The sequence below is a fragment of the Salmo salar genome, chromosome ssa21 (genome assembly GCF_905237065.1).
Source record: "Salmo salar chromosome ssa21, Ssal_v3.1, whole genome shotgun sequence".
Classification (NCBI taxonomy): domain Eukaryota; kingdom Metazoa; phylum Chordata; class Actinopteri; order Salmoniformes; family Salmonidae; genus Salmo; species Salmo salar.
The window spans coordinates 18742069-18768518 of record NC_059462.1 but is presented as its reverse complement, the minus strand read 5'-3'; the positions used below and the strand labels follow the sequence as shown (position 1 = coordinate 18768518).

At 43.1% G+C, this 26450-nt stretch overlaps 1 protein-coding gene across 2 annotated transcripts; it reads right to left on the bottom strand.

Moving 5' to 3' along the window:
* Positions 1-1753: 1753 nt before the first annotated feature.
* LOC106581739 (uncharacterized protein C21orf62) lies at positions 1754-26061 on the bottom strand. 2 transcript variants are annotated; one of them, XM_014163983.2, is made up of 3 exons: positions 25811-26061; positions 5657-5797; positions 1754-3958 (listed from the first exon to the last, which is right to left on the bottom strand). In XM_014163983.2, exon 3 carries the CDS (start codon positions 3893-3895, stop codon positions 3158-3160), a length of 738 nt encoding a protein of 245 aa, XP_014019458.1. In that variant the 5' UTR covers positions 3896-3958; positions 5657-5797; positions 25811-26061; the 3' UTR covers positions 1754-3157. The 2 variants fall into 2 exon arrangements, with proteins under 2 accessions (XP_014019458.1, XP_014019459.1); XM_014163984.2 differs by lacking the exon at positions 25811-26061 and adding an exon at positions 5915-6028.
* Positions 26062-26450: the final 389 nt, after the last annotated feature.

Below are 26450 nucleotides of genomic sequence, written 5' to 3'. Positions count from 1 at the left end.
TGGTTTTTCCGTAAGAGGCAGATGGTTAGAGCAAGGAGCAACACATTTTTGATGACCTAGCCTGAATGTTTAATCCACAGTTAATGGTTTTCAGAGGTGTCTACTCATACATTCCCCAGATGGGAAGGACTAATGCCAGATTTCTGGCTGTACAGAGTGAGTCTGTGCTTGAGAGATTATATCGGCGATACAGATTCCAACATCAACAGTCATTAGTGAGTGCCCACGTCCCAAATGGCACCCTATTCCCTATATAGTGCACTACTTTTGACCAGGGCCCATAGGGTTACAAGATGTAGATGAGAAAAGAATATGCACGCAGCTATGCATGTACAGAGCATTCGGAAAGTATTCAGACCCCTTGACTTTTTCCACATTTTGTTATGTTACAGCCTTGTTCTAAAATGGATTAAATAGTTTTTTCCCTCATCAATCTGCACACTATACCCCATAATGACATAGCAAAAAAAATATTATATAGTATTCAGACCCTTTACTCAGTACTTTGTTGAAGCACCTTTGGCAGTGATTACAGCCTCAAGTCTTCTTGGGTATGATGCTACATGCTTGGCACACCTGTATTTGGGGAGTTTCTTCCATTCTTCTCTGCAGTTCCTCTCAAGCTCTGTAAGGGTGGATGGGGAGCATTGCTGCACAGCTATTTTCAGGTCTCTCCAGAGATGTTAGATCGGGTTCAAGTCAGGGCTCTGGCTGGGCCACTCAAATATATTCAGAGACGTCCCGAAGCCACTCCTGCGTTGTCTTGGCTGTGTGCTTAGGGCCGGTATCCTGTTAGAAGGTGAACCTTCACCCCAGTCTGAGGTCTTAAACACTCTGGAGCAGGTTTTCATCAAGGATCTCTCTGTACTTTGCTCTGTTCGTCTTTCTCTCGATCCTGACTAGTCTCCCAGTCCCTGCCGTTGAAAAACATCCCCACAGCATGATGCTGCCACGACCATGCTTCACCGTAGGGATGGTGCCAGGTTTCCTACAGACATAACACTTGGCGTTCAGGCCAAAGAGTTCAATCTTGGTTTCATCAGACCAGAAAATATTGTTTCTCATGGTCTGAGAGTCTTTGAGTACCTTTAGGCAAACTCCCAAGTGGGCTGTCATGTACCTTTTACTGAGGAGTGGCTTCCGTCTGGCCACTCTACCATAAAGGCCTGATTGGTGGAGTGCTGCAGATATGATTGTCCTTCTGGAAGGTTCTCCCATCTCCACAGAGGAACTCTGGAGCTCTGTCAGAGTGACCATCGGGTTCTTGGTCACCTCCCTGACTGTTCAGTTTGGCCGGCGGCCAGCTCTAGGAAGAGTCTTGGTGGTTCCAAACGTCTTCCATTTAAGAATGATGGAGGCCACTGTGTTCTTGGGGACCTTCAATGCGGCAGACATTTTTTGGTACCCTTCCCCAGATCTGTGCCTCGACACAATCCTGTCTCGGAGCTCTACGGACAATTCCTTCGACCTCATGGCTTGGTTTTTGCTCTGACATGCACTGTCAACTGTGGGACCTTATATAGACAGATGTGTGCCTTTCCAAATCATGTCTAATCAATTGAATTTACCACAGGTGGACTCCAATCAAGTTGTAGAAACTTCTCAAGAATGATCAATGGAAACAGTATGCACCTGTGCTTGATTTCGAGTCTCATAGCATAGGGTCTGAATACTTATATAAATAAGGTATTTCTGTTTTTTATTTTAAAATAAATTTGCAAAAAAAAATGTTTTTGCTTTGTCATTATGGGTGTGTAGATTGATGAGTGAAAAAATATTTAATACATTTTCGAATAAGGCTGTAACAATACAAAATGTTGAAAAAGTGAAAGGGTCTGAATTCTTTCCGAATGCACTGTACACATGCACACAACGCCTAGACACACACATTCATATGCACACACACACACGCACACGTTCAGATACTCTGGATGATCTACAGAACAGAAGTGTTGGCTGCAGTCTTTGTTTGTGAGAGTGGTTTTAGATTAATTGAATGTTTACGTCTCTCAGAATGTGAGATGGAAATAAAGATCAGATTGGTGCCATTTGTTTTCTGAGTGGAGAACTTCTTTTTGAGTTCCTAACACCTCTTTGCATGCTCCTTTTTTTTACACCATGAGTAAAATGTATTAACCCTTACTAGGCTGGTCTATAGTAGGTCCCAGGTCAAGTTACTACTGTAAATATACATGGTCGTTCTAGAACAGAAGTGGGCAAACTACGGCATGCAGGAGTGGGCAAACTACATTCAATCCGGCCCGCGGGAGGTTTGAGTATTTTTTTTTACAAACTTTTGGTGGGGGAATTATTATTTCGTCAGAAACAAAAAATGTGCGGCCCTCCGTTGAATTTCGAAATCCCAATGTGGCCTTCGAGCCAAAAAGTTTGCCCATCCCTGTTCTAGAACATGAGCAGAAGAACACATTGTGGAACATAGAGATGAGAACACTCCACTCCAAGGTTGTTCCAGGACAACCCTGAATTCTAGAACACCAGAAACAGAGAGACGTAACCAATCCAGCTTGGGCCGGACCAATCTCCAGATCAAACCAGTCCAGAACGCTTTTAGCTTCATCTTGAATAAAACCCCAACCAAGTCCAGCTTAAGTAGGTGGATTTAGAACTTTACAGTCACGAAGCGTGAAGTCCATCGCCTGATGATCCAACAGGGTTCTAACCAGGCTGGCCCATTTATAAGGCAGCCATCGTAACCGGTTTCAAAACAACATGTTTTAATAGGCCATCTGCACGCAATAACCGAGAGAAAAGAGCATCTGGAAAATTTTACTGTTAGATAGCAGCAGGTCTACAAGCTCTGTCAGTTTATAGAGCAGCAGACGGATGCCGTCCTTGTCTTACTCTCACCTCACCGGACCTTTCCCTTTCTCTTGCAATGATATTGAAATATGACTCCATCTTCTTCTCAGAGATGGTTGTGTTTTCTTGTCCAGAGTCCTCTTGAGGACAGATAAGTGTTTTTTTTTTTCCTGCACTGTACAAATGCACCATATAGACACACATTGAAAAGCAGCACAGCTCTCTGCACCCCAAGCCCATTCAGTAACATCTGGGTGGATGGAGCTCTTGTAGGCACCTCGGTGTCATCCACCCAGCCCAGTCTAGTTTCCACAGATCTAGCTCTGAGCCTACAGGTCTAGTATATGAAGGTGAGGAGGCAGTCCTGTTGGGGCTCCGGAGGCTGATCCAGGGAGGTGGAGGGGTGTAGGGGTAGGGGCAGGTGGGGGAAGTGTTGGAAGAGGGTGGACATGGGAGGGGCGCTCACACTGTAGGCCTTCAGGGACGACAACCCATTTAGCACTGACACATCCAGGAAGGATACATGGAGAACGGAGGAGGGGGAGGCGGGGTCAGTGGAGGAGAGGCACCCCATCCCCTCAATATCCCTACTCCTAGAGGAGATGGTAAGGACCTGCTCCAGGTGTGGAGCGCCCTGGGCAGCACTGTGGACCCTCAGCCTACGGAGGCCAAACAGGGCCAGGTACTGGGTGGGGATGGCCAGGGTGCCAGTGCCACAGAACGACAGGCGGAGGTCGAGCACCACGCTGCCGTTCAGCAGCTCTGTGAGGACCCAGGGCTCTCTGAGCCAAACAGTTAGTCCGCCCTGCTCCCTCAGGCCACCTGGGGTCAGCTTGGAGCGCTGCACAGTGTGGCAGCTGCACAGCAGGTTGGCCAGCGCCTCGTCACAGTCCTGGATGTGGGCGGAGCAGCTGCAGTTCCGCAGGCTGTTGCTGTTGTCGGTGCTGTCAAAGAGCAGGGTGCTGTTGCCGGGGCCCGTGGTCAGGGTGACAGTTGAGGGGAGGAGTAGAACCCACAGAGTCCACAGCAACAGGGCAGGGGGACGGCGCCAAGAGGAGGCCCTGTTTAGAGACATCTCCAAGGCAACCAATTGGACTACATCTTCACCGAGGGGATATCCTGAAGGCTGTATGCAAATCTGTATGACAGGAGGGAAAGTTATGTAAGTACATGTTTTTAAGAAGCTTTGGGTGTATACAAGGTTGAAATCACAACGTAGACACCAAGACCAATTCATAAACAAAGCTAAATCGAAAGCAAGAATAATCATACCAGTGGGGAAAAATGAGTCAGATTGCTCTCTGCCTCTTTGTCACAAAGAACACACAATTATACAGACACTCACTTGCTCATAATAGCATATGATCCATAGCTGTTCTGTCCTACAGTAACCTAGCTGCTACTGATTAACATCTCCAGTTTATTGGTTTAAGGGCTGTGCGAGACAGCCAGCTGAATTCAGCTTTTTATTTCCAGGACAGCCCAGGCTACCGCAGACGCAATTGAGCCACTTATTTTTTGCTCCACTACTTTATTAGGGCGAGGTCCTTCCAGGCCCTGGGCTACTGCGGATGGCATTTGGCTGTCTATAAAAGTGCCTGCGCCGTGCTGCGCTGCGGTAAAGGCCGTGGCCAGCCACATTAAAACTGTCAGGAAAAATAAAACACTGCCTCTTTCTTTCCCCATTGAGGAGCGAAGGAAAAGTGGGATGAATAAGTCATCTTGACTTCAAGAAGCAAGGACTTTCCGATGCTGTGATTGGCATCACGGTTGGACATAATGTACATAGATGGAAAAAAAGAAGGATTGATCTGGTCACAAAGAACCCTTTTTATTTTTCTCTTATATAAACTGTATAGCGCTTATCAGGGTTTCAGTTGCTAAAACAGTGCCATATTCAGACTATTTTCTCTCTAACTTAGGAGGATATATTTGGTTGAAAACCCAGCCTGGCAGAGGATTGGCTATGACGATCCCAATCCTCATCTTAGCATCAACAGGTTATATCCATCACACAGCACAAAATAATTCTCAGTCTTTAAACAGAATATGCCACTGGCCTTAAATCTAAACTAAAACCTCAGCAGCTGTGGCTTCATTCAACACTGTGTTAACTTACTCCCATTCTGTGCTAAGTGTCTGGCTGCTTCTAACTCCCTCTGCCTGCAGCCACTGTATCCTTCAGTCACCTGACCCCTGCTAAGTACACAGAACCATAGCCCAGTCTGCATTACCGGAGCCCAAGCTCTAATCAACTACTGTTCCCTTCCTCCTCCAGACCACAGCCCTGACTCACAGGTCTGCAATACTAGAAGCCTATGCAGCGCTCCTGTTTAGTTATCTCCCTCCTTATTTCCACTCCGTTACTGTCCAAGTCCCACTCATCTCTCTCTCCCGAGTTATGTCACACCAAACTTCTTCTTCTCCCTCTGCCCTACTGTCTTCCTCTCTCTCTCCCTCTTTTCCTCCTTTCCCTCCCTTGCTGCAGGCTCCAGCTGCAGGGCCAGATGCTGAGGGAGGGAGGGAGGGGGGCTGCTGTTCCAGACAGTTATGAGGAGAGGCACAGAGCATTCCTCTGACATCATGTTCCACATGCGGCCGCAAGCAGGCACCCAATATCCCCCTCTCCCCCTCTCTCCCCCCCCCTCTCCCCCCCTCTCTGCCTCTCCAAATCCTCTCTCCTTTTCCCTCGAAATCCAATCTCCTTCTCTCTCCTTTTCTATGTCTGTTACGTATACACACATGCACACACAGACATAAGGCAGGCACTTTAACAGATTCCCGTATGATAAATGACTCAAGATGTGGCTTGACTATTAAATGTATGGCTACTTACAGGGATGGCGCTGGAGGTGGTCAGGGAGGCATGTTGTCGTCTTCTCTGCTTCTCAGATGTTAGCCTTTTAGCTCTGCTCCTGACGCAGCAACTTAGCCTTCCACATCTGTTGGGAGACACGCTGGAACTCCGCACCCCTGTCTAGCAGACGCAAGGGTGAGAAACGGTCAGCCCAGAGAGAGAAGCAGAGGGGGGGAGTCAGAGAGCAGGGGGAGAAAGAGGAGAGGAGAAAGAAAGATAGAGAGGACTTAGGCTTACTCTCTGAACACGGGATACCACGGACAGTCTTCAGTGATGACATGACAGACAAATTCTCTGCCCATTTTCTCCTCATGTCACTCCCTCCCTCTGTTATTTCCTCCCTCTCTCTCTCCTCTTCTACTAACTGCACCTTCCTCTCCATGTCAGTGATGTATCTCAAGCTTCCACCTGCTGTTAGAATATGGTACTACTAAAAACATTTTTATCACGCCATTCAGACTAATCGAGACCACTTAAATTATTAAAATAGCATATCTATCCAATCATGTTATCTGACTCCCATACATTTAATCTGAAATGTTTTCAACTAATACAAGCAGCAAAAAAGGAGACAATATAGCCAGTGTGCATTATGTTCTTGTCCTTTGAAAAGCTATGTAGACTTGGATTTTAAATAGGAGTCTGTTGGCCTGTGACAGGGTAATGGAAGTACACAGTGGTCTCTTCACGTCATACACTAGAGGGAGAAGACCCATGGACACATGGCCTGATGGTCCTCATTAATATTACTGCCTTTTATTGACTGTGTTTGTGTGTATGTGTTCCAACTAGTACATAAAACACATTCTTTCCCAGAGAAACACACATGCATATGTAAAAGAAAAACACCACCAACAAAAAACAGGCCCACAATAAATATAATTATACTCATGTATACTGTCTCTATGAATCAACAGCTGATACACAGCAAAAATACCCAGTGTTAAATTAACACTGAAAGTGTGGACCTCAATAGACAGTGAATAGTGTAGATTTGTTTTTACTAGGCAAGTTATTTAAGAGCAAATTCTTATTTACAGGGGCAGAATGACAGATTTTTACCATGTCAGCTAGGAGTATTGATACAGCTACCTTTCGGTTACTAGCCCAACACTCTAACCACTAGGCTACCTGCCGCCCCGAATTAACACACTGCTAAGTGTAAAGCTTGATTTCCATATTTCCCAGAGTGCTTTTCCATTCAAATGAGTTGTAGAATTACCACCCATGATTTAATTTGTTAGTGACAGAGACATGGTTGTTTCATTCATCTATTTTCAGGCCTATGGGCATCACCGAGTGAGATCCTAAGTGGATATGTCATCGTTAATATTTTATTATTTAAAGGTCCTGGACTGTCGTTCTGAAAATTAGTTTTTCTCTCATGGCTAACTACCAGCAGTGTTGTAGTAAAATCAGCTCAAGCAAATTTGATGATCCACAAAACAACTCAAACAACATTGAAATTGCATGTCTCTTGTGATGTGGTTCACAGCAGCACTGAAAGATATGTTGACTTGACAACTGCTTCTATGATGTTGGTTCCAAGGCAGTACTTATTTAAATTAGGTAAAATAATATAATGTTACCATTGGTGTATTAAAATGAGAGTTAAGGTGTCCCCTTAATAATGAATCCAAGTTTGACATGGGGGAGGGGACCAGTAACTTTATGATCAAACTTTATCAATGGAGAAGCAACAATCAATTTTCATACTTTTGTCATCATACTTTGCTCTGGTGTCATCCAAATATGATTTGGACTGTTAATCATGACCTTTTAACAATATTTCAGTGTCAATACAGGTCACACTTTGTGTTAATTTAACACTGGCGAATTTGCTGAGATGGAAGCATGAAACTACTAACATTGTGAAACTGAGGTGTGAAAAGAATGCAGACATGAAAAAAATATTTATGTCAATAACAGCAAAGGTCAAACAAACTACAATATAACTACCCACCCCTCCCGTTTGTCTTCCTAGGAATGTTGTGACAGAGGGGCTCATGGGTAAATCTCAACGTCTCACAGGCTTGTTCCACTGAACAGATACATCATTATGCAGCACCATGCATGATTTGTACTATTCAAACCCTCTCAGTCATGACTCACTCACCAAAGCACACTAATACACTGTTTACTGACTAATATATTAGCATGTTTACCTCATTGAGAGTAGGGGCACATTCATTCATGTTTGTGTCGCGGCGTTGTTGCTAGCAACCAAGAAAACTGTCCACTGCAGGGATGACAAACAGATGGAAAGTTTGGCTTTTCCACCGAGGGCCAGGGCTTGAGTGAGATCACTTCCTGCCTGCGTGGTTCCAGTAAGTGTCTGGACGAGAGAGGAGACGAGATGCCAACGTGGTTGCCAGGACAGTGGAACACACTGCGACCCTGCCTGTCATGTAAAAAAGCCCATGGGCGGGTTGCTGGGCCTCCAAAACATACACACACAATCCCAAGGCCTAGTGGGTGATGTGGCTGGATGCTCCAAAAAAATTATATTATTTTATATCCTATTTATATCCTAATCCTTGATATCCTTTGTCTGCGCTTATGGACTGTCCTCTTCAATTCAAACGATTGGTTTTAAATGGGGTTCAAGTCCGGAGACTGATATGGGCATGGCAAAATGTTGATTTTGTGGTCAATTAGGACCCAAAAGGAACCCTAGACCCCTAGATGACCCCTAGGACCCCTAGGTGTCTTCTCCAGTGTTAAATTAACACAAAGTGGGGACCTGTATAGACACTGGAACATTGTTAAAGGTCATGACGAACAGTCAAAATCATGCAACATAAAATCCTTGAAGATAACACAATTCTGGTAATTTACTGGAAAACTTCAGTTTCCAGTAATATATCCCCCTTTTGAAACCCTAGTTATGCTGAGTCATGTCAAGTCATGTATGTAGTGAGTAGAAATACTTTAAAGTACTACTTAAGTCGTTTTTTGGGGTATCTATACTTTACTTTACTAATTATATTTTTGGCAACTTTTACTTCACTACATTCCTAAAGAAAATAATGCACTTTTTACTCCCCACATTTTCCTTGACACCCTAAAGTACTCGTTACATTTTGAATGCTTAGCAGGACAGGAAAATGGTCCAATTCACGCACTTATCAAGAGAATATGTGATCATCTCTACTGCCTCTGATCTGGCGGACTCACTAAACACAAATGCATCGTTTGTAAATTATGTCTGAGTGTTGGAGTGTGCCCCTGGCTATCCATACATTTTAAAAACAAAGCACACACATCCCTCTTTTCAGTTCGCTGCAGCTAACGACTGGAATGAGCTGCAAAAAACAATCAAACTGGACAATTTTATCTCCATCGGTTCATTAAAAAACTCAATCATGGACACTTACTAACAGTTGTGGCTACTTCGTGTGATGTATTGTTGTCTCTACCTTCTTGCCCTTTGTGCTGTTGTCTGTGCCCAGTAATGTTTGTACCATGTTTTGTGCTGCTACCATGTTGTGTAGCTACCATGTAGTTGTCATGTTGTGATGCTACCATGCTGTGTTGTCATGTGTTGCTGCCATGCTATGTTGTTGTCTTAGGTCTCTCTGTATGTAGTGTTGTGGTGTCTCTCTTCTTGTGATGTTTGTTTATTTTATTTGGAATCCTAGCCCCAGAGCAGGAGGCCTTTTGCCTTTTGGTAGGCCGTCTTTGTAAATAAGAATTAGTTCTTAACTGACTTGCCTAGTTAAATAAAGGTTAAAAAAAAATACAATAAAAATTGTGCCATCTGCTTTGCTTAATATAAGGAATTTGAAATGATTTATACTTTAACTTTGTAGCTCCCTCCAGTAACCACGAGCACAACCGTTCCTTGATTTTAACTGCCGGCTTTATTCTGTAGTTTAGTCAGAATTATTACCTTCCGTGAGAACTATAAAGTAAATTAAAATACAGTTAAGCACACTCTTACAACCTTCTTATCTTACGAGTGACTTATTAGCTTGGTATAACTCTGAAGTGCTTACATACATAAACAGTTTAGCCGGAGCTATAACAGTATCAGATTAAACACATGAATAAAGGAAAAATACCTCATTGGCTGCTTATTACAGAAGGGAGAAAATCAAACTTCACACTTATTATTCCTGGCATGAATTCACACTTCATCCTTAATTATTATAACGTTACCATCCTAACATACACACTTCAACCTTTACAAACTACACCCGATGACATAAAAACTTAGGTAACACAGCGCGGGATTGCCTTCCCTCAAGGTGTGTTGCTACAATAATGATCCCCGCTATAACCGTTATTAGCTACGTAGTTCCGCTTGTCTTATCATTTCCCCTGCATAGCGAACACGTAAACAATTCAAACAAAAAACAACGACATAGACTTATAGGTTAATTGTCAGTTACACTCCCACCAATCACCGGTGATTTCTGTGAAAGGGGTCGGCAGGTTTCTTTATCGGCTTCCAGGAGGGTGACTGTCTTATGGATGGGCCTCTCCAGATAGGTGGGTTTGGTGATGCGTTTACCTCTCTCATCCAGGGTTGAGTCGCTGATCAGTAACTTGAATCCTGTCCCGGGTACACTTCTGTAACCTTTGCCAATTTCCACTGGTTGCGTGGTGCAGTATCATCTTGCAAGATGACAATGTCATTAATCCTTGCGTTTCTTCTGTCTATTCCATTTCTGTCTGTGTTGGAGGTTTAGGAGGTACTCTTTCTTCCGCCTTGTCCAGAATTCATTGGCTAAGAATTGTACTCTGCGCCATCTCTTGCAGAGATGAAGATCTTCCTTGATGAACTGTCCAGGTGGTGGTAAGATAATTGTGGACTTCATTGTCAAGATGTGATTTGGTGTGAGAGGTTCTGGACCTAATGGATCATTCAGATATTCCGTAGTTAGGGGCCTACTATTTAAAATCGCCATGACTTCATAGAGAAAGGTACGCAGAGAAGCGCTGTCGAGTCTTCCGTCTGACTGATCAGGAATGGATGTTAAGACACTTCGTATCGTGCGGATTTGCCTTTCCCAAACACCACCCATGTGACTTGAAGATGGGGTGTTCATGATAAACTCACATCCAAGTTCCTTCAGTCATGTTTGATCCATTTCTTTTAGGACGTCCACAAACTCGCGTCTTGCGCCAAGGAAGTTGCTGCCTTGATCACATCTGAGTTGACGAACATTACCACGTATGGCAATGAATGAACGCAGGGCATTGATAAAGGCATCTGTGGTTAAGTCATCAAGCATTTCAATGTGAACTGCTCGAGAGCACATGCAAGTGAGTAGGAGCCCATAACGCTTTAAGTCTCTTCTTCCGTCCTTGGCATAGAAAGGTCCAAAGCAGTCCATCCCACAGTATGTGAAGGGAGGTGTGGTCTCCATGCGTTCCTTCAGAAGATCTGCCATCTTTTGCTCTTCTGTACATCTTCTGAATTTCCTGCATTTCACACATTTGTAGATTTGAGAGGAAACTGCATTGCTGCATCCTAGGATCCATATACCGTTGGATCGCAGCTCATTGATCGTCATTCCACGTCCTTGGTGTCGTACTCTTTCATGATAGTGTTTGACGAGCAGCACTGACAAGTGGCTATCTCTTGGCAGGATTGCAGGATGCTTCACATGGGAATGAAGAGTTGCATGAGCCAAGCGACCTCCCACCCTGAGGATACCTTGCTCATCCAGAAATGGACTCAATTTATGCAACTTGCTTGCTTTATCTTTGGTCTTGATGTCTTTCTGGTGCCTAAGGTTGTGTATCTCATGGGAGAAGGCTGCTTCTTGAACCATCTTTATAATGGTGAGCTCTGCCTCTCTCCTTTCTTCTATGCTTGTAGCTTCACTGGACCTCAGTTTTAAGCCCATGGCTTCCTTGACACGTCGTTTGAGCCTGGCAATAGCTTTTACCACTCTTGCCCAGTCTGAGAACTTGTGAAGGTGATCTAGTAACAATCTTTCTTCCTTTGCCTGGGTATCATGGACTAGGGATTTCTGCAGCTCTGGGTCATTGTCTGAGAACTCTCCACCCTTGACTTGTCCTTTGGGAAGTTCTTCTTGCCAAAGAAAGTCTGGACCTGTGAACCAGTTGGAAGTCATGAGCTGTTCTGATGTGAGACCTCTGGAAGCATGATCCGCAGGATTCTCTTCAGAGGTCACATATCTCCATTGTTCGGGATCTGTTCTTTGCTTAATGCGTTGAATACGGTTAGCTACAAAGATGTGGAATATTCTGGCTTCATTGTTGATGTAGCCAAGAACTACCTTCGAGTCTGTCCAGAAGTATTCCTGTAGACCTTGTATCTTTAGCTCCCTTTTGAGCATGTCACTTGTTCGAACAGCTACCACCGCTGCTGAAAGTTCCAGTCGTGGTATGGTCGTAACCTTGGAAGGGGCGACTCTCAACTTCCCCATAACTAGGGAGCAATGAACTTCTCCTGCTGTGCTGATTGTTCTGAGGTATGAGCACTCTCCATAACCTGAGGTACTAGCGTCGGAGAAGTGATGGAGCTCATAACTCTGCACTTCCTTGAAACTTGATGGCAAGTAGCCTCATTGGATCCTTACTTCAGACAAGTTTTGTAGACCATGGAGCCAGAATTCCCACTGGGAACGTAGGTCATCTGGAAGGGGGTCATCCCAGTCGATCTTGTCATGACACATCTGCTGCAAGATCTGCTTACCTGCCAGGACAAAGGGTGCCACAAACCCAAGCAGATTATATACAGAGGCTACTGTAGACAACACTCCTCTTCTTGGGAGTGGGCGTTCCTTGACAACTACTCTAAACTGGAACTCGTCTGATGCGACACACCACAGTACACCAAGTGCTCTCTCCATGTGTGGTTCACCCAGAGCCATATCCAGGTCTTTGGCACCCTCGGCACGTTCTTCCTTGGGAATTGTGGCTATAACTTCCTTGCTGTTAGAGATAAACTTGTGCAACCGAAGTTTGCCGATGCTGCAAAGCTCTCTTGCTTCTTTCACCAGCTGGGCCGCTTCAGCTTCAGACGATACACTCGTCAACCCATCATCAACATAAAAGTTCCTTTCTATGAACTGGATAGACTTCTCGCTGAAGCTTCCTCGTCCTTTGGCAGCAAGATGTTTGAGACCATAGTTGGCGCAACCAGGAGATGAAGCTGTGCCGAAAAAGTGGACCTTCATACGATACACTGAGGGTTGAGACTCTAGATCTCGGTGCTCCCACCAAAGGAACCGCAGATAATCTTAGTCATCTGCTGTCACATGAAACTGGTGGAACATGCGCTCTACGTCACACATGATTGCAACTGGACACTTACAAAAACGACAAAATACACCCAGCAATGTGTTTGTCAACTCTGGACCGGTAAGGAGATGGTCATTCAAGGACGCCTCTCGAAACTTAGCTGAGCAGTCAAAGACGACTCGTATCTTCCCAGGCTTTTGTGGGTGATAAACCCCATGGTGCGGAATGTACCATGCTGGATGCTTGTTAATTTCCTCATTGGAGACCTTCTCAGCATCTCCACAAGCTATGGTCTCTTCCATGAATGCTGTGTAGTCCTTGTAGTACTGCTTGTCTCTCCTTAGCCTCCTTTCCAGGCACTTGAGACGGTGAACTGCACATGTTTTATTGTTCGGGCAGGTTGGGGCTTTCTTCCTTAAATGGCAGCGGCATCTCGTAATGTCCATTGCCCTTGCCTCTGATGCCCACTTTCATTTTTGTCAGGAACCGGATATCCTCTTGAGATATGAGGTCCTCTTCTCCTCTCTCGTTGAAGTCGGATTCAAGCGTCTTGATAATGTCCAGTGCTGTGATTACCTCTCTTACGCGTGTTCTACAAACATAGTGTACTTGATTTTTGAGGTTGGAAGAAGATCGAAGGCTTGGCATCACCTGTCTAACGATAACCCGATGACTCACTCCAATAGCGTCGCCATAGTCGATACATGGGTTTCCATAGCTGACTATGCTGCAGCCAAGGTCTGTTCTCTGAGCAAAAGGTTGATTTCCCTTACCAGACACAATTTCTCTTGGAAGGAGAGCCTGGGAGCAGTTGTAGCCAATTAAGAGACCGACATGACAGCTCTGTTGAGGAGCAATCTCCTCTGCAATGTGTTCAAGATGAGACCATGCTCTTGCAGTCTCTGGAGTAGGAATATGATCTCTGTTTGCAGGAATAAACTCTCTCGAGTAGGTCGTTGGCAGAGGGATTTTCTTCTCCAAGTAAAACCCTCTAACCTGCAAACCAGACAGCTTCTGGCAGGGCACGATGGTATTCCTTGAAGCCATTGTAGAGATTTTGTTGTACTGGCTCCTTCCTTGTATTGAGAGCTTTTGTTGTCTCTTCAAGAATGGTGTCACTCTGGGTGTCAAGAAATGCATACACGAGAACTTCACGATCTGGCTCACTTGTGGTTGACACCCATACTGGAATGATTGTGGAGTTGTGAGTGTTGTTAATGTCCCTTACGACTCTGTTAGATATGGCCTCACTTGACGCTCTTGTCCCTTTATCTTGTGGGGGCTCTGTCTTCCTATCCCTTGACCTTTCTTTAGTACGATCTTCGTGCAGGCAGGATGGATGCCTCCTCTGACACGTGTCACAGGTGTTCCTGTTATCACAATCTTTCGAACGATGCCCAGGCCTTAAACAGCCAAAGCACAATTTATTCTCTTGAACAAACTTCTGTCGCTCTGCAGTGGGCTTATACATGAACTTCCAACATTTGTGGAGACCGTGACCTGACTTCTCACAAAAGACACAACTAGTAACAGTATCTTTCTCATCAGAGTTAGTTGCTAATACCCTTACTCCGGGGCTTTGAATCCTTGGCGTCTTCGGTTTTCCATCTTCACTTGGTTTCAAAGCATGAAGGGATGTTACAGGATTGCAAGCGATCTTGGCTTCTCTCGTGAGAAACTTCACAAACTGACTGAAGCTAGGAAAGGTCTCAGTTTCTTCTTAGATGTCTATGACCTTTCTATTCCATCTTGAAGTTAGCCAATCTGGAAGTTTAGCAAGGATCTTTTGGTTTTCATTACAGTCATTAAGCACCTCCAGGCCCTTATTCTGAGACATGGCAGCCTCACAGCTGCGAAGAAAGTCTACAAGATCTCTAAGTTCAAGACCGTCCTTGGATCCTATCTTAGGCCATGCATTGAGCTTATCTCTGAAGGACTTAGCGATGAGGAATTTGTTTCCGTACCTTTCTTCAAGAATGGTCCACGCAGCATGGTAGGCTGACTCTGTTCCTAACATAAAGTAACTTTCGATGGCTTTCTTGGCAGGCTCACCGACATATTTTCTTAAGTGATATATCTTCTCAGTTGCTGGTATGTTCTTCCTGTCTATCAGAGACTGAAAAGAGACCTTCCAGTCGGTGAATGAGAGTGGTTCTCCATTGAATGTTACTGGTTCTGGTATGGGGAGGCGGCTTTCACTGATTGATTCCGCTAGTAACCTGAACATGGTCTTGGTGCTATCTTCTTGTTGTGGTGAGAGACTGTGAAATGAGCCACTTCTGTGCATGACTTCTTTCACAGATTTGCAGTTAGAGAGTAGTTCTCTCTTCTCGTCCTGAGTTTTCATCTTGCTCATACACTTGCATCCGCGCCTTGGCAGCATTTAGTTTCTTGAACACTTCTAGACGCTCTAACTCTCTACGCTTGTCTTCTAACGTCCTTCGTCTGGCAGCATTTTCTACCTCTAACTTGACTCGCAGCCTAGCTTCTTCTAAGCTGCGTTTCACAGCCTCAGCTTCTTGCTCCGCTGTCCTCTTCTTATCTTCGAGTCTCTGAAGCTCTTCTAGTTGGCGTTATTGCTTAACCATTACTTCTAAAGCTGCTTGGTTAGCAGCAACTTCCGCCGCAGCCTCTTGTCTCTTGACAGATGACACACTTGAGCGTCTGGAGTTGACCTTTGAGACTGGGAGGAAGCACTTGAGGGCTGATAGTTGAGACTTGACTTATGTGAGAGTTCGGACATGCACAAGGAATTGCTGTCCTTCCAGTGCAGCTCTATCTGGTTACTTTGACCTTCTTCCCTGCCTTTTAAATGACACCTTACAGTCTTGATAATAGACATTGTAACTGCTTCACAAGTATCAACTCTGTGGCGTATATCGTTGTCGGGAATGTCGATTTGACACAAATTTACATAGACAAGGTTTAGCTCTGTAGAGGTATGGCTGATCTTGTTTAAGAGGTCTTCTAGTAGGTCTTCAGAGCAACAGCCTGTCAGTGACAGTTTTGCTTCCTTTACCAGAGCCTTCCACTTCTCATAGCTGACCCTGAAACGATGTTCGAGCTGTCTCCACTTTTCGTCGCGCAGTTCTCTGCCCTTTTCAGTTAACCTGCGGACCCTCTCACCTTTTCGTGGCTCTTGTAGTGATGTCTCATCAGCAGCCTCTGTATTATCATTCGCTGGCAGCCGTGACTCCAGACCAGTCTGGGTCTCTTCCTGCTGCTCTGTTTGTTCTGATGAAGGCTTGAAGTTTGCGAGGTGTTGCTGCGGCTGCTCAACTTGACCCACCCCATCTCTATCACCTTTAGTGAAACTACCTCTTTCTGACATTCTAAATCAAATCAATTCTAGGTAAGGTTTGGATAAGTGAGTAGATAATGTATACTCCAATTCACTGTAATTTAAACCTTAGTACGCGGTATAAACATGTATAATTCTTGTAACAAAGGCTTGAACAAACACCTTACCAAACAATTACACTATTAACTTACAGGTGAAATAGAATTAATAGGGGTACGCTGACCCTTAATGTTTTGTAACTATATATATTTTTTAGTAAGTATCAAATACTATTTTTCCAGTAATACACATACCAGCGATGCATTAAGATAGAAAGAGCAAATGCATAATACCAGCATCTTGATGAAATACACAACTATCTCCAGTCCTTACGAATGGTAATCTTAAAGTCTCTTATTAGCTGTTCACAAGGCTAGGACCACCTTCAAACACCTTAACTTGTACTTGTGTGTCTGACTTTCCTGTTAGTCTTGACCTTATGTTGCGTCACGACGCTTCCTTATGTGGAGATTTTCTTCTTAGGTTGCAGGTAGGTGCAAAACTCTTATCTGGCAGATGACAGGGCCTACCAGGATTTGAGAATCTTGTGAACGTTTTACAGCTGGATAAGATTCTTCTTTCTCTTGCTCGTGAAGAGCATTGAGTTCTCACTGTAGCTCCCTCCAGTAACCACGAGCACAACAGTTCCTTGATTTTAACTGCCGGCTTTATTCTGTAGTTTTAGTCAGAATTATCACCTTCCGTGAGAACTATAAAGTAAATGAAAATACAGTTAAGCACACTCTTACAACCTTCTTATCTTACGAGTGACTTATTAGCTGGATATAACTCTGAAGTGCTTACATACATAAACAGTTTAGCCGGAGCTATAACAGTATCAGATTAAACACATGAATAAAGGAAAAATACCTCATTGGCTGCTTATTACAGAAGGGAGGAAGTCAAACTTCACACTTATTATACCTGGCATGAATTCACACTTCATCCTTAATTATTATAACGTTACCATCCTAACATACACACTTCAACCTTTACGAACTACACCCGATGACATGAAAACTTAGCTAACACAGCGCGGGATTGCCTTCCCTCCAAAGGTGTGTTGCTACAATAATGATCCCCGCTATAACAGTTATTAGCTACGTAGTTCCGCTTGTCTTATCATTTCCCCTGCATAGCGAACACGTAAACAATTCAAACAAAAAACAACGACATAGACTTACAGGTTAATTGTCAGTTACAAACTTTTACCTTTGATACTTAAATATATTTGATCAATTACATTTACTTTGATACTGAAGTATATTTAGAACCAACTTTTATGCTTTTACTCAAGTAGTATTTTACTGGGTAACTTTTACTTGATTTGATTTTCCTTGAGTAACTTTCTATTAACGTATCTATACTTTTACTCAGGTATGAAAATTGGGTACTTTTACTACCACTGCATGTAGGTCACCATCTTATCCAGCACTTACTGTAAAGGTCATATTCTGACTTTATGGTCACATTCATAGTGGGCACTATTCCATCTTCATACATATAAGGGTACTGCTGGGGTGGCAGGTAACCTAGTGGTTAGAGTTTTGGGACAGTACCCGAAAGATTGCTGGATCGAATCCCCAAGCTGACAAGTTAATGTTTTTCTGCCCCTGAACAAGGTAGTTAACCCACAGTTCCCTGGTAGGCTGTCATTGTAAATAAGAATTTGTTCTTAACTGACTTGCCTAGTTAAATAAAATAAAAAATCTATATAATTTAAAAAATGGTAAACAAAAGGTCAAAATGTGTCACGCCCTGACCTGAGAGAGACGTTTTTCTCTGTTTGGTTAGGTCAGGGTGTGACATGGGGTGGGCATTCTATGTGTTGTATATCTATGTTGTCTTTTTCTTTGATTGGCCGAGTATGGTTTCCAATCAGAGGCAGCTGTCATTCGTTGTCTCTGATTGGGAATCATACTTAGGCAGCCCTTTTTCCCACAGTCAGTTGTGGGATCTTGTCTTTGTGTTGCATGTGTTTGCACGCCTAGCTTTTCGTTCGTTGTATTGTTTTTTCTGGTTCACATTGAAAATAAAATATGATGAACCCAACCCACGCTGCGCCTTGGTCTACCATTAATGACGAACGTCACAAAATGAGTCATCATCAGAAAATGTTTTGTCAAGGGCGTGTATGTAGGGAGCTGGAACTGTAAGACCTGTTACGGATAATCAGGGGCGTAGGAGCGACTCTGACATTGTGGTACTCTGGTACAGTCCAATCAGTCTTAGGACCATGGCCATTTATACTGTACTGAATAGCAGTTTTACTGTGGATATATTCAAGTAAACAACCATTGTGTACTCTCTGCTACTCTATGATTCATTTCCTTGTATTTTTCTCACTTCCACTATGTCAGGTTGTTACTTCCCCTATGTCAAGTTGTTACTACATACTGTATGGTTTGAAATGTGACAGAATATTTTCTACTTATTATACAGTTATTATATTGTAATAATAACCAGCAACATACACAGTTAAAAAATGTCAACCTGAAATGAATCAATCTCCACAATTATCCTAAATAAAATATCATGGCTGCCTCTCTCCTGCATGAAGTTAAGGCATGCAATACACCTTCTAGATCAAGGGTGTGAGACAACCCTCCCACTACGGCTCTGCCCGAATTCTTTCTCTTTGCTCTTGTTTTCCTTAATAGGATGTTGGTGGGCAGAGCCGGGAGGGTCGTCAGCGAAATGGGACACACCTGGGCCCGGGTGTAAATAGACCGTCCATTCATTAAGGAGACTCTCTCCATGCAGACACACTGTTGAATTTTAGTTGTGGCGGTTTTGGTTGTTTGCTTTGGCACCTTTCAACACCCCATGCTTCAAGAGGGCCACCATTGTTCCTGTTCCCAAGAAAGCTAAGGTAACTGAGCTAAACAACTATTGCCCCGTAGCACTCACTTCTGTCATCATGAAGTGCTTTGAGAGACTAGTCAAGGACCATATCACCTCCACCCTACCTGACACCCTAGACCCACTCCAATTTGCTTACCGACCCAATAGGTCCACAGACGACACAATCACCATCGCACTGCCCTAACCCATCTGGACAAGAGGAATACCTATGTAAGAATGCTGTTCATCGACTACAGCTCAGCATTTAACACCATAGTACCCTCCAAACTCGTCATTAAGCTCGAGACCCTGGGTCTCGACCCCGCCCTGTGCAACTGGGTCCTGGACTTCCTGACGGGCCGCCCCCAGGTGGTGAAGGTAGGTAACAACATCTCCACCCCGCTGATCCTCAACACTGGGTCCCCACAAGGTTGCGTTCTCAGCCCTCTCCTGTACTCCCTGTTCACCCATGACTGCGTGGCCATGCACGCCTCCAACTCAATCATCAAGTTTGCAGACCACACTACAGTGGTAGGCTTGATTACCAACAACGATGAGACGGCCTACAGGGAGGAGGTGAGGGCCCTCGGAGTGTGGTGTCAGGAAAATAACCTCACACTCAACGTCAACCAAACAAAAGAGATGATCATGGACTTCAGGAAACAGCAGAGGGAGCAGCCCCCTATCTACATTGATGGGAGAGTAGTGGAGAAGGTGGGAAGTTTTAAGTTCCTCGGCGTACACATCACGGACAAACTGAAATGGTTCACCCACACAGACAGCGTGGTGAAGAATGCGCAGCAGCGCCTCTTCAACCTCAGGAGGCTGAAGAAATTCGGCTTGTCACCAAAAACACTCACAAACTTTTACAGATGCACAATCGAGAGCATCCTGTCGGGCTGTATCACCGCCTGGTACGGCAGCTGCTCCGCCCAGAACCGTAAGGCTCTCCAGAGGGTAGTGAGGTCTGCACAACGCATCACCGGGTGCAAACTACCTGCCCTCCATGACAACTACACTACCCGATGTCACAGGAAGGCCAAAAAGATCATCAAGGACAGCAACCACCCGAGCCACTGCCTGTTCACCCCGCTATCATCCAGAAGGCGAGGTCAGTACAGGTGCATCAAAGCTGGAACCGAGAGACTGAAAAACAGCTTCTATCTCAAGGCCGTCAGACTGTTAAACAGCCATCACTAACATTGAGTGGCTGCTGCCAACATATTGACTCAACTCGAGCCACTTTAATAATGGGAAAATTGATGTAATCAATTTATTACTAGCCACTTTATATTATATAATGTTAACATAAGCTATGTCCATCTCATATGCATATACTGTACTCCATACCATCTACTGCATCTTGCCATCCTGATGTAATGTATCACAAGCCACCTTAAACAGTGCCGCTTTATATGTTTTCATACCCTACATTACTCATCTCATATGTATATACTGTACTCTATACCATCTACTGCATCTTGCCTATGCCGTTCGGCCATCACTCATTTATATATTTTTATGTACATATTCATATTCATTCCTTTACACTTGTGTGTACAAGGTAGTTGTTGTGGAATTGTTAGGTTATATTACTGCATGGTCGGAACTAGAAGCACAAGCATTTCGCTACACTTGCATTAACACCTACTAACCATGTGACAAATAAATTTGATTTGATTATTACATCTATGCAAGCAACCAATCACTAACACTGCTGACTACTGACTATATACACCATTGTTAATTGTATATTGTTTACTTTAGTTAATAAATATATTTTAGTTATTCCTTATCTCTACGTTGTCTCCCTTTTTGTTACGGGCATCTCGCTGGTTCGTGACAGATGTCAAACTCATTCCATGGAGGGCCTAGTGTCTGCTGGTTTTTGTTTTTCCTTTCAATTAAGACCTAGACAACCAGGTGAGAGTTCCTTACTAATTAGTGACCTTAATTTATCAAGTACAAGGGAGGAACGGAAATCCGCAGACACGGCCCTACGTGGAATGAGTTTGACATGTGCTCTAGACCAGTTTTTTGGGGGATATCTGTACTTTACTAATTATATTTTTGACAACTTTTACTCCACTACATTCTTAAAGAAAATGATGGAATTTTTACTCCATACATTTTCCCTGTCACCCAGAAGCACTTGTTACATTTTCAATGCTTAGCAGGACAGAAAAATGGTCCAATTCACGCACTTATGAAGAGAACATCTCTGGTCATCCTTACTGCCTTATTTGGCAGACTCACTAAACACAAATGCTTCGTTTGTAAATTATGTCTCAGTGTTAGTGTCCCGCTGGCTATACGTAAATTAATATAGGGAATTTGAAATGATTTATACTTTTGATACCTCTTGGGGCTATGTGGGACGCTAGCGTGCCACCCGTGGTGCACCCTATCAACAGCAGGTGCATTTCAAGAGCGGCAAATTTGAAACCAAATAAATGTCAAAATTCAAATTTTTCAAACATACAACTATCTTACACCCTTTGAAAGATAAACATCTCCTTAATCTAACCACGTTGTCCGATTTCAAAAAGGTTTTACGGCGAAAGCATAAAGTTAGATTATGTTAGGAGAGTACATTGACAATAGCTGTGTGTAATGTTTTGTCAATTCAAAGACAGGCGTCACCAAAACCATAAAACCAGCTAAAATGATGCACTAACCTTTAACAATCTCCATCAGATGACACTCCTAGGACATTATGTTAGACAATAAATGCATTTTTAGTTCTATCAAGTTCATATTTATATCCAAAAACAGCGGTTTACTATGGCGTTGATGTTCAGGAAATCGTTTCCCTCCAATAACCGGCAGTCAAGTCAGCACCACAAATTAAATAATTAAAATTAGAAAACATTGGTAAAATATTATATTGTCATTTAAAGAATTATAGATTTACATCTCTTGAACGCAATCAACTTGCCAGATTTAAAAATAACCTTACTGGGAAATCACACTTTGCAATAATCTGAGCACTGCGCCCAGAAAAATACGCTTTGCTATACAGACAAACGGCCATGTTGGAGAGATCTAAAATCGAAAATACTATGTAAATAATCCATTACCTTTGATTCTCTTCATCAGATGTCACTTCCAGGAATCCCAGGTCCATAACGAATGTAGTTTTGTTCAAAAAAGCTCATCATTTATGTCCAAAAAGCTCCGTGTTCTTAGCACATGATCTAAGCCAGCCGGACTTCTCGTCATGAACGAGGGGAAAAAATATATTTACGTTCGTTCAAACATGTCAAACGTTGTATAGCATAAATCATTAGTGCCTTTTTTAACCAGAACATGAATAATATTCAAGGTGGACGAATGCATTCTCTTTTATAACGTATTGGAACGAGGGTACCCAACATGAACTCGCGCGCCAGAGTCTAATCGGCCATCACCGTTCCAAAGCTCTTGTTCGGTCAGATCTCACAGTAAAAGACTCAAAACACTTTGTAAAGGCTGGTGACATCTAGTGGAAGCAATAGGAAGTGCCAAAACATTAATCAACCCCTGTGTGTTTCAATGGCATAGGCTTAAAGGTAATTCAACACATCAGGTATCCACTTCCTGTCAGAAAATGTCTCAGGGTTTTGCCTGCCAAATGAGTTCTGTTATACTCACAGACACCATTCAAACAGTTTTAGAAACTTTAGGGTGTTTTCTATCCATATATAATAAGTATATGCATATTCTAGTTACTGGGTAGGATTAGTAACCAGATTAAATCGGGTACGTTTTTTTATCCAGCCGTGAAAATACTGCCCCCTAGCCCCAACATGTGTATTTGAGGATTTACATTTACTTTTGATACTTAAGTATATTTAAAACCAAATACTTTGACTTTTATTCAAGTATTATTTTACTGGGTTACTTTCACTTTTACTTGAGTCATTTTCTATTATCTTTACTTTTACTCAAGTATGAAAATCGGGTACTTTTTCTACCACTGCTCTAGATTTAAGACGCTGTCGTTTAATCGAGGGGGGGCAGGACCGAGTTGAGGAAACCTTGATATACAGTGCCTTTAGAAAGTGTTCATAGCCCTTGACTTTTTCCACATTTTGTTGTGTTACAGCCTGAACTTTAAATTGATTAAATTGCGATTGTCATTGTCCTACTAATTAATAAAAAAATACATCTGAAATGTCTTGAGACAAAGTATTCAAACGCTTTATGGCAAGCCTAAGTTCAGGAGTAACAATTAACTTAAGAAGTCACATAACTTGCATGGACTCCGTCTGTGTGCAATAGTGATTTTGAATGTACCCCACACATACAATTATCTGTAAGATCCCTCAGTCTAGCAAACACAGATTCAACCACGAAGACCAGGGAGGTTTTATCAGACGAGTTCCCTGGCACTTGTGGGGGTTGTAGAGCAAAACGGAGACCATGTCCGTGAGAGGCTCCCCTATCCACCGAGTGGTAATAGTTTATAGATCAACCCATTCGATGCTACAGACGTTTTCGTGAGAAGACCAATTTTTGGGATGTCATGGTCAAACAACGCTCTAGCTCTGCGGAAGTGCGACATAGGCGAATGCGGTGGATATCTCTAGTTTAAACTGACGGATATTAATGGGGATGTTTTGATTATGTTACTGAGATTTACACACTGGTGCATCAATCCACTCTCTGGGGATAAAAACAATGTGCATTTGTGCATTTTCCCACCAGAGATGTTTAAAGATGTTTACAGATGTTTAAATTGACTTGTTGCAGCTAAGGCTGTGTGTGATGACATAGTGCAAATAACAATACCTTTCCCATGTACTGAATAAAAATACAAGTTACATGTTTTTCCATCGCATTTTCAAAATTACTGATAGTTTTCTCACAAAAAAATGTTGTTATATTGCGAGTTTGTCCACTCTGGTATTGGCACGTGCGTTCTAGCCAACAGATGTATCTGCACGCTGTTGGAGCGCACGTATAGCCTACACGATGAGATTATTATTATGGACAAAAGAGCAAGATGAGCATGTCACCAGAATAAAACCCTCCGAAAGGAGTGTCAAGCTCATCACCGTGCACTTTCACCACCCTGTGAAGTTAATCATCATTTATTTAATCTGTAGCCTAATAAACGGCATGCTTTCACGACGAGTCGTAGTGGGAGGACCACACAACATGCCATCGAGTGACTCCAAGTTTACTTCGATATGAAGGTTATTATATTAATATTTGCTCATAAAAGCGTTTCCTCCATCATTTCTTGCAAAATACATTTTACAGACTCGAAAAGATCCCACCTTTTCTAGCATATTTTGTTTTGTCAACGTTTGGAAAGTTTACCAAAAAAGGTTCTGTTTCCATCAGACCTGTCATGTCATTTTTTTATCCGACATGTACTTTACTCACATAAAAAGGTTGGATGGAAACCTGGTTAGTGACTGCTGATGCACAACCACATTTCACAATTGCGCCTTGTGTATTCTACTTTTCTAACTCTCAACAGTAAATTGAGACCTGACTGAGTTCCTAAAAAAGGAGAAGCATTTGTTTCCACTCTGGTGGTACCTTAAAACACAGGCTTCCTTATTCTATATAGTTTCTATTTTACTTTAACATTTAGCATTTTTTCTCTCTTTTCTTGCACGTCAATGTTGGTAAATGATTGTTTTCAAGACTGCCATCTACCACACCGTTGCTCTCACATACTGCCCATGACCAGAGCATTACAGAGAGCCATCAGCCCACACCCATACTCAATCTGTTGTAGAGACACTCATAAACCTCTGCTTAATTATTTCCTAAAGTCTACCACATTCCAGACAGTGTGTGAGGGGCTGGCAGCTCTAGCAGACACTCATCCACTTACCTAGCTGCTAATTCTAAAATGGAACATTTTCCTGTTTTAATCGGGAATGTTTGGTGTATTCTATATGTTATTATTAGGGCCCTTTGTTTTGGATAATCTTGTCACATGACCTAGATTTTAACCTTTATTTAAAGCTTTTTCATCAAACTGTCCCATTTTCATTTTATGTTAGATGGTCCAGCACCATCCTCAGACAATTGCTTTCATTTAATTTTTCATGGGCGGTAACTCTACAATTCACTCGAAAGGCAAGGCACTCTGGGAAATATTTGAATACAGTTTTACACTAAGCAGTGTATTAATTTAACACTGGTTCCAGTGTGCATATGGCCCTACTGTTTCGATGTTGATTTAACAATGGAGAATATGCTGTGCTTTCTTCTCTCTTCTTTATCTCTAGAAATCAATCTGTACTCTGCCTCTCTCTTTCTCCACCTCCCCTCTATCACCGACTCTCTCCCTCCTCTCTGGGTCATTTTTAGGCAGGTGGTGCATCCCATTAGTTGTAGAAAATGAAGAGGTAGTTGTCAGGAACAAAATGTGACAGTGTGTCCTACTATGGTGGTAGGGTTTTTTGTTCCCACCCCCCCATGGAAAGGTGAACAGTAAGACACAGTTACTGGAACTAAAACAAAATGTTTTAACAGTTCTAGAAATGAATCATGCCTATCTGACACACACACACCCACCAAACAAAAACACAAATAACACACACATCCCCACCCACTGGGCACAGACGTAAATTCAATGTCTATTCCACGTTGGTTCAACAAAATTGAATTGAAATTCTCTCTCTGCATTGTTGGGAAGGGCCCGTAATGAAGCATTTATTTCAATGTTAGTCTTAGCCTGTGGTTTACGAAGCATGTGACGAATAACATTTTATTTGACTTACCTATTTGTTAATGAGAAGTCTTTCAGCTTTCCATTATTTTTCTCTTTCCCTGCTCCCTTATTCTTTCTCTTTCTTTTCAACCTTTCTCTCTCTTCTTCTCTTTGTCTTTAAGTTGTCTGTATGATCTCCCTTTCACTGAGTCCACTTCTTCTATCCCTTGGGAATTCTGCTTCAAATGTGCAACGATCAGGGTTGGAATGTTCGAGTCTCTCTCACTGAGTTCAGTCCTCTCACCCACCCCTCTCCCCTCTCCCCTCTCCCCGTTCCCAGTGTACCCATAGCAACCCCTACCAAAGCCACTGGCCAGCCTGTTTCATTATTAAACCAGCGGGACAAGGGCTCCCTTTCTGCAGACTCCCACTGAACTATTAATTAGTGTGTATGTGTGTTAAAAGTAGAAAAAGTATGGAAATGTGAAACTGGACGATCAAAACTAAGTGTATGTGTGTCTCATTCAGTACTCTTTCTAAGTACACAGGAGTGTGTGTGTGTGCTGTTGGGTTCTAAAGCAAACAGAAGACCGAGTGGGTCCGGGCCAGCCACTGGGCCTGAGTGTGGCAGAGCGGGCTATAGGCTTCAAACAGTGGAGAGAAACACAAAGACCTCCCTCTATCTGTCCCCTTCTCTCTCTCTGTTAGTC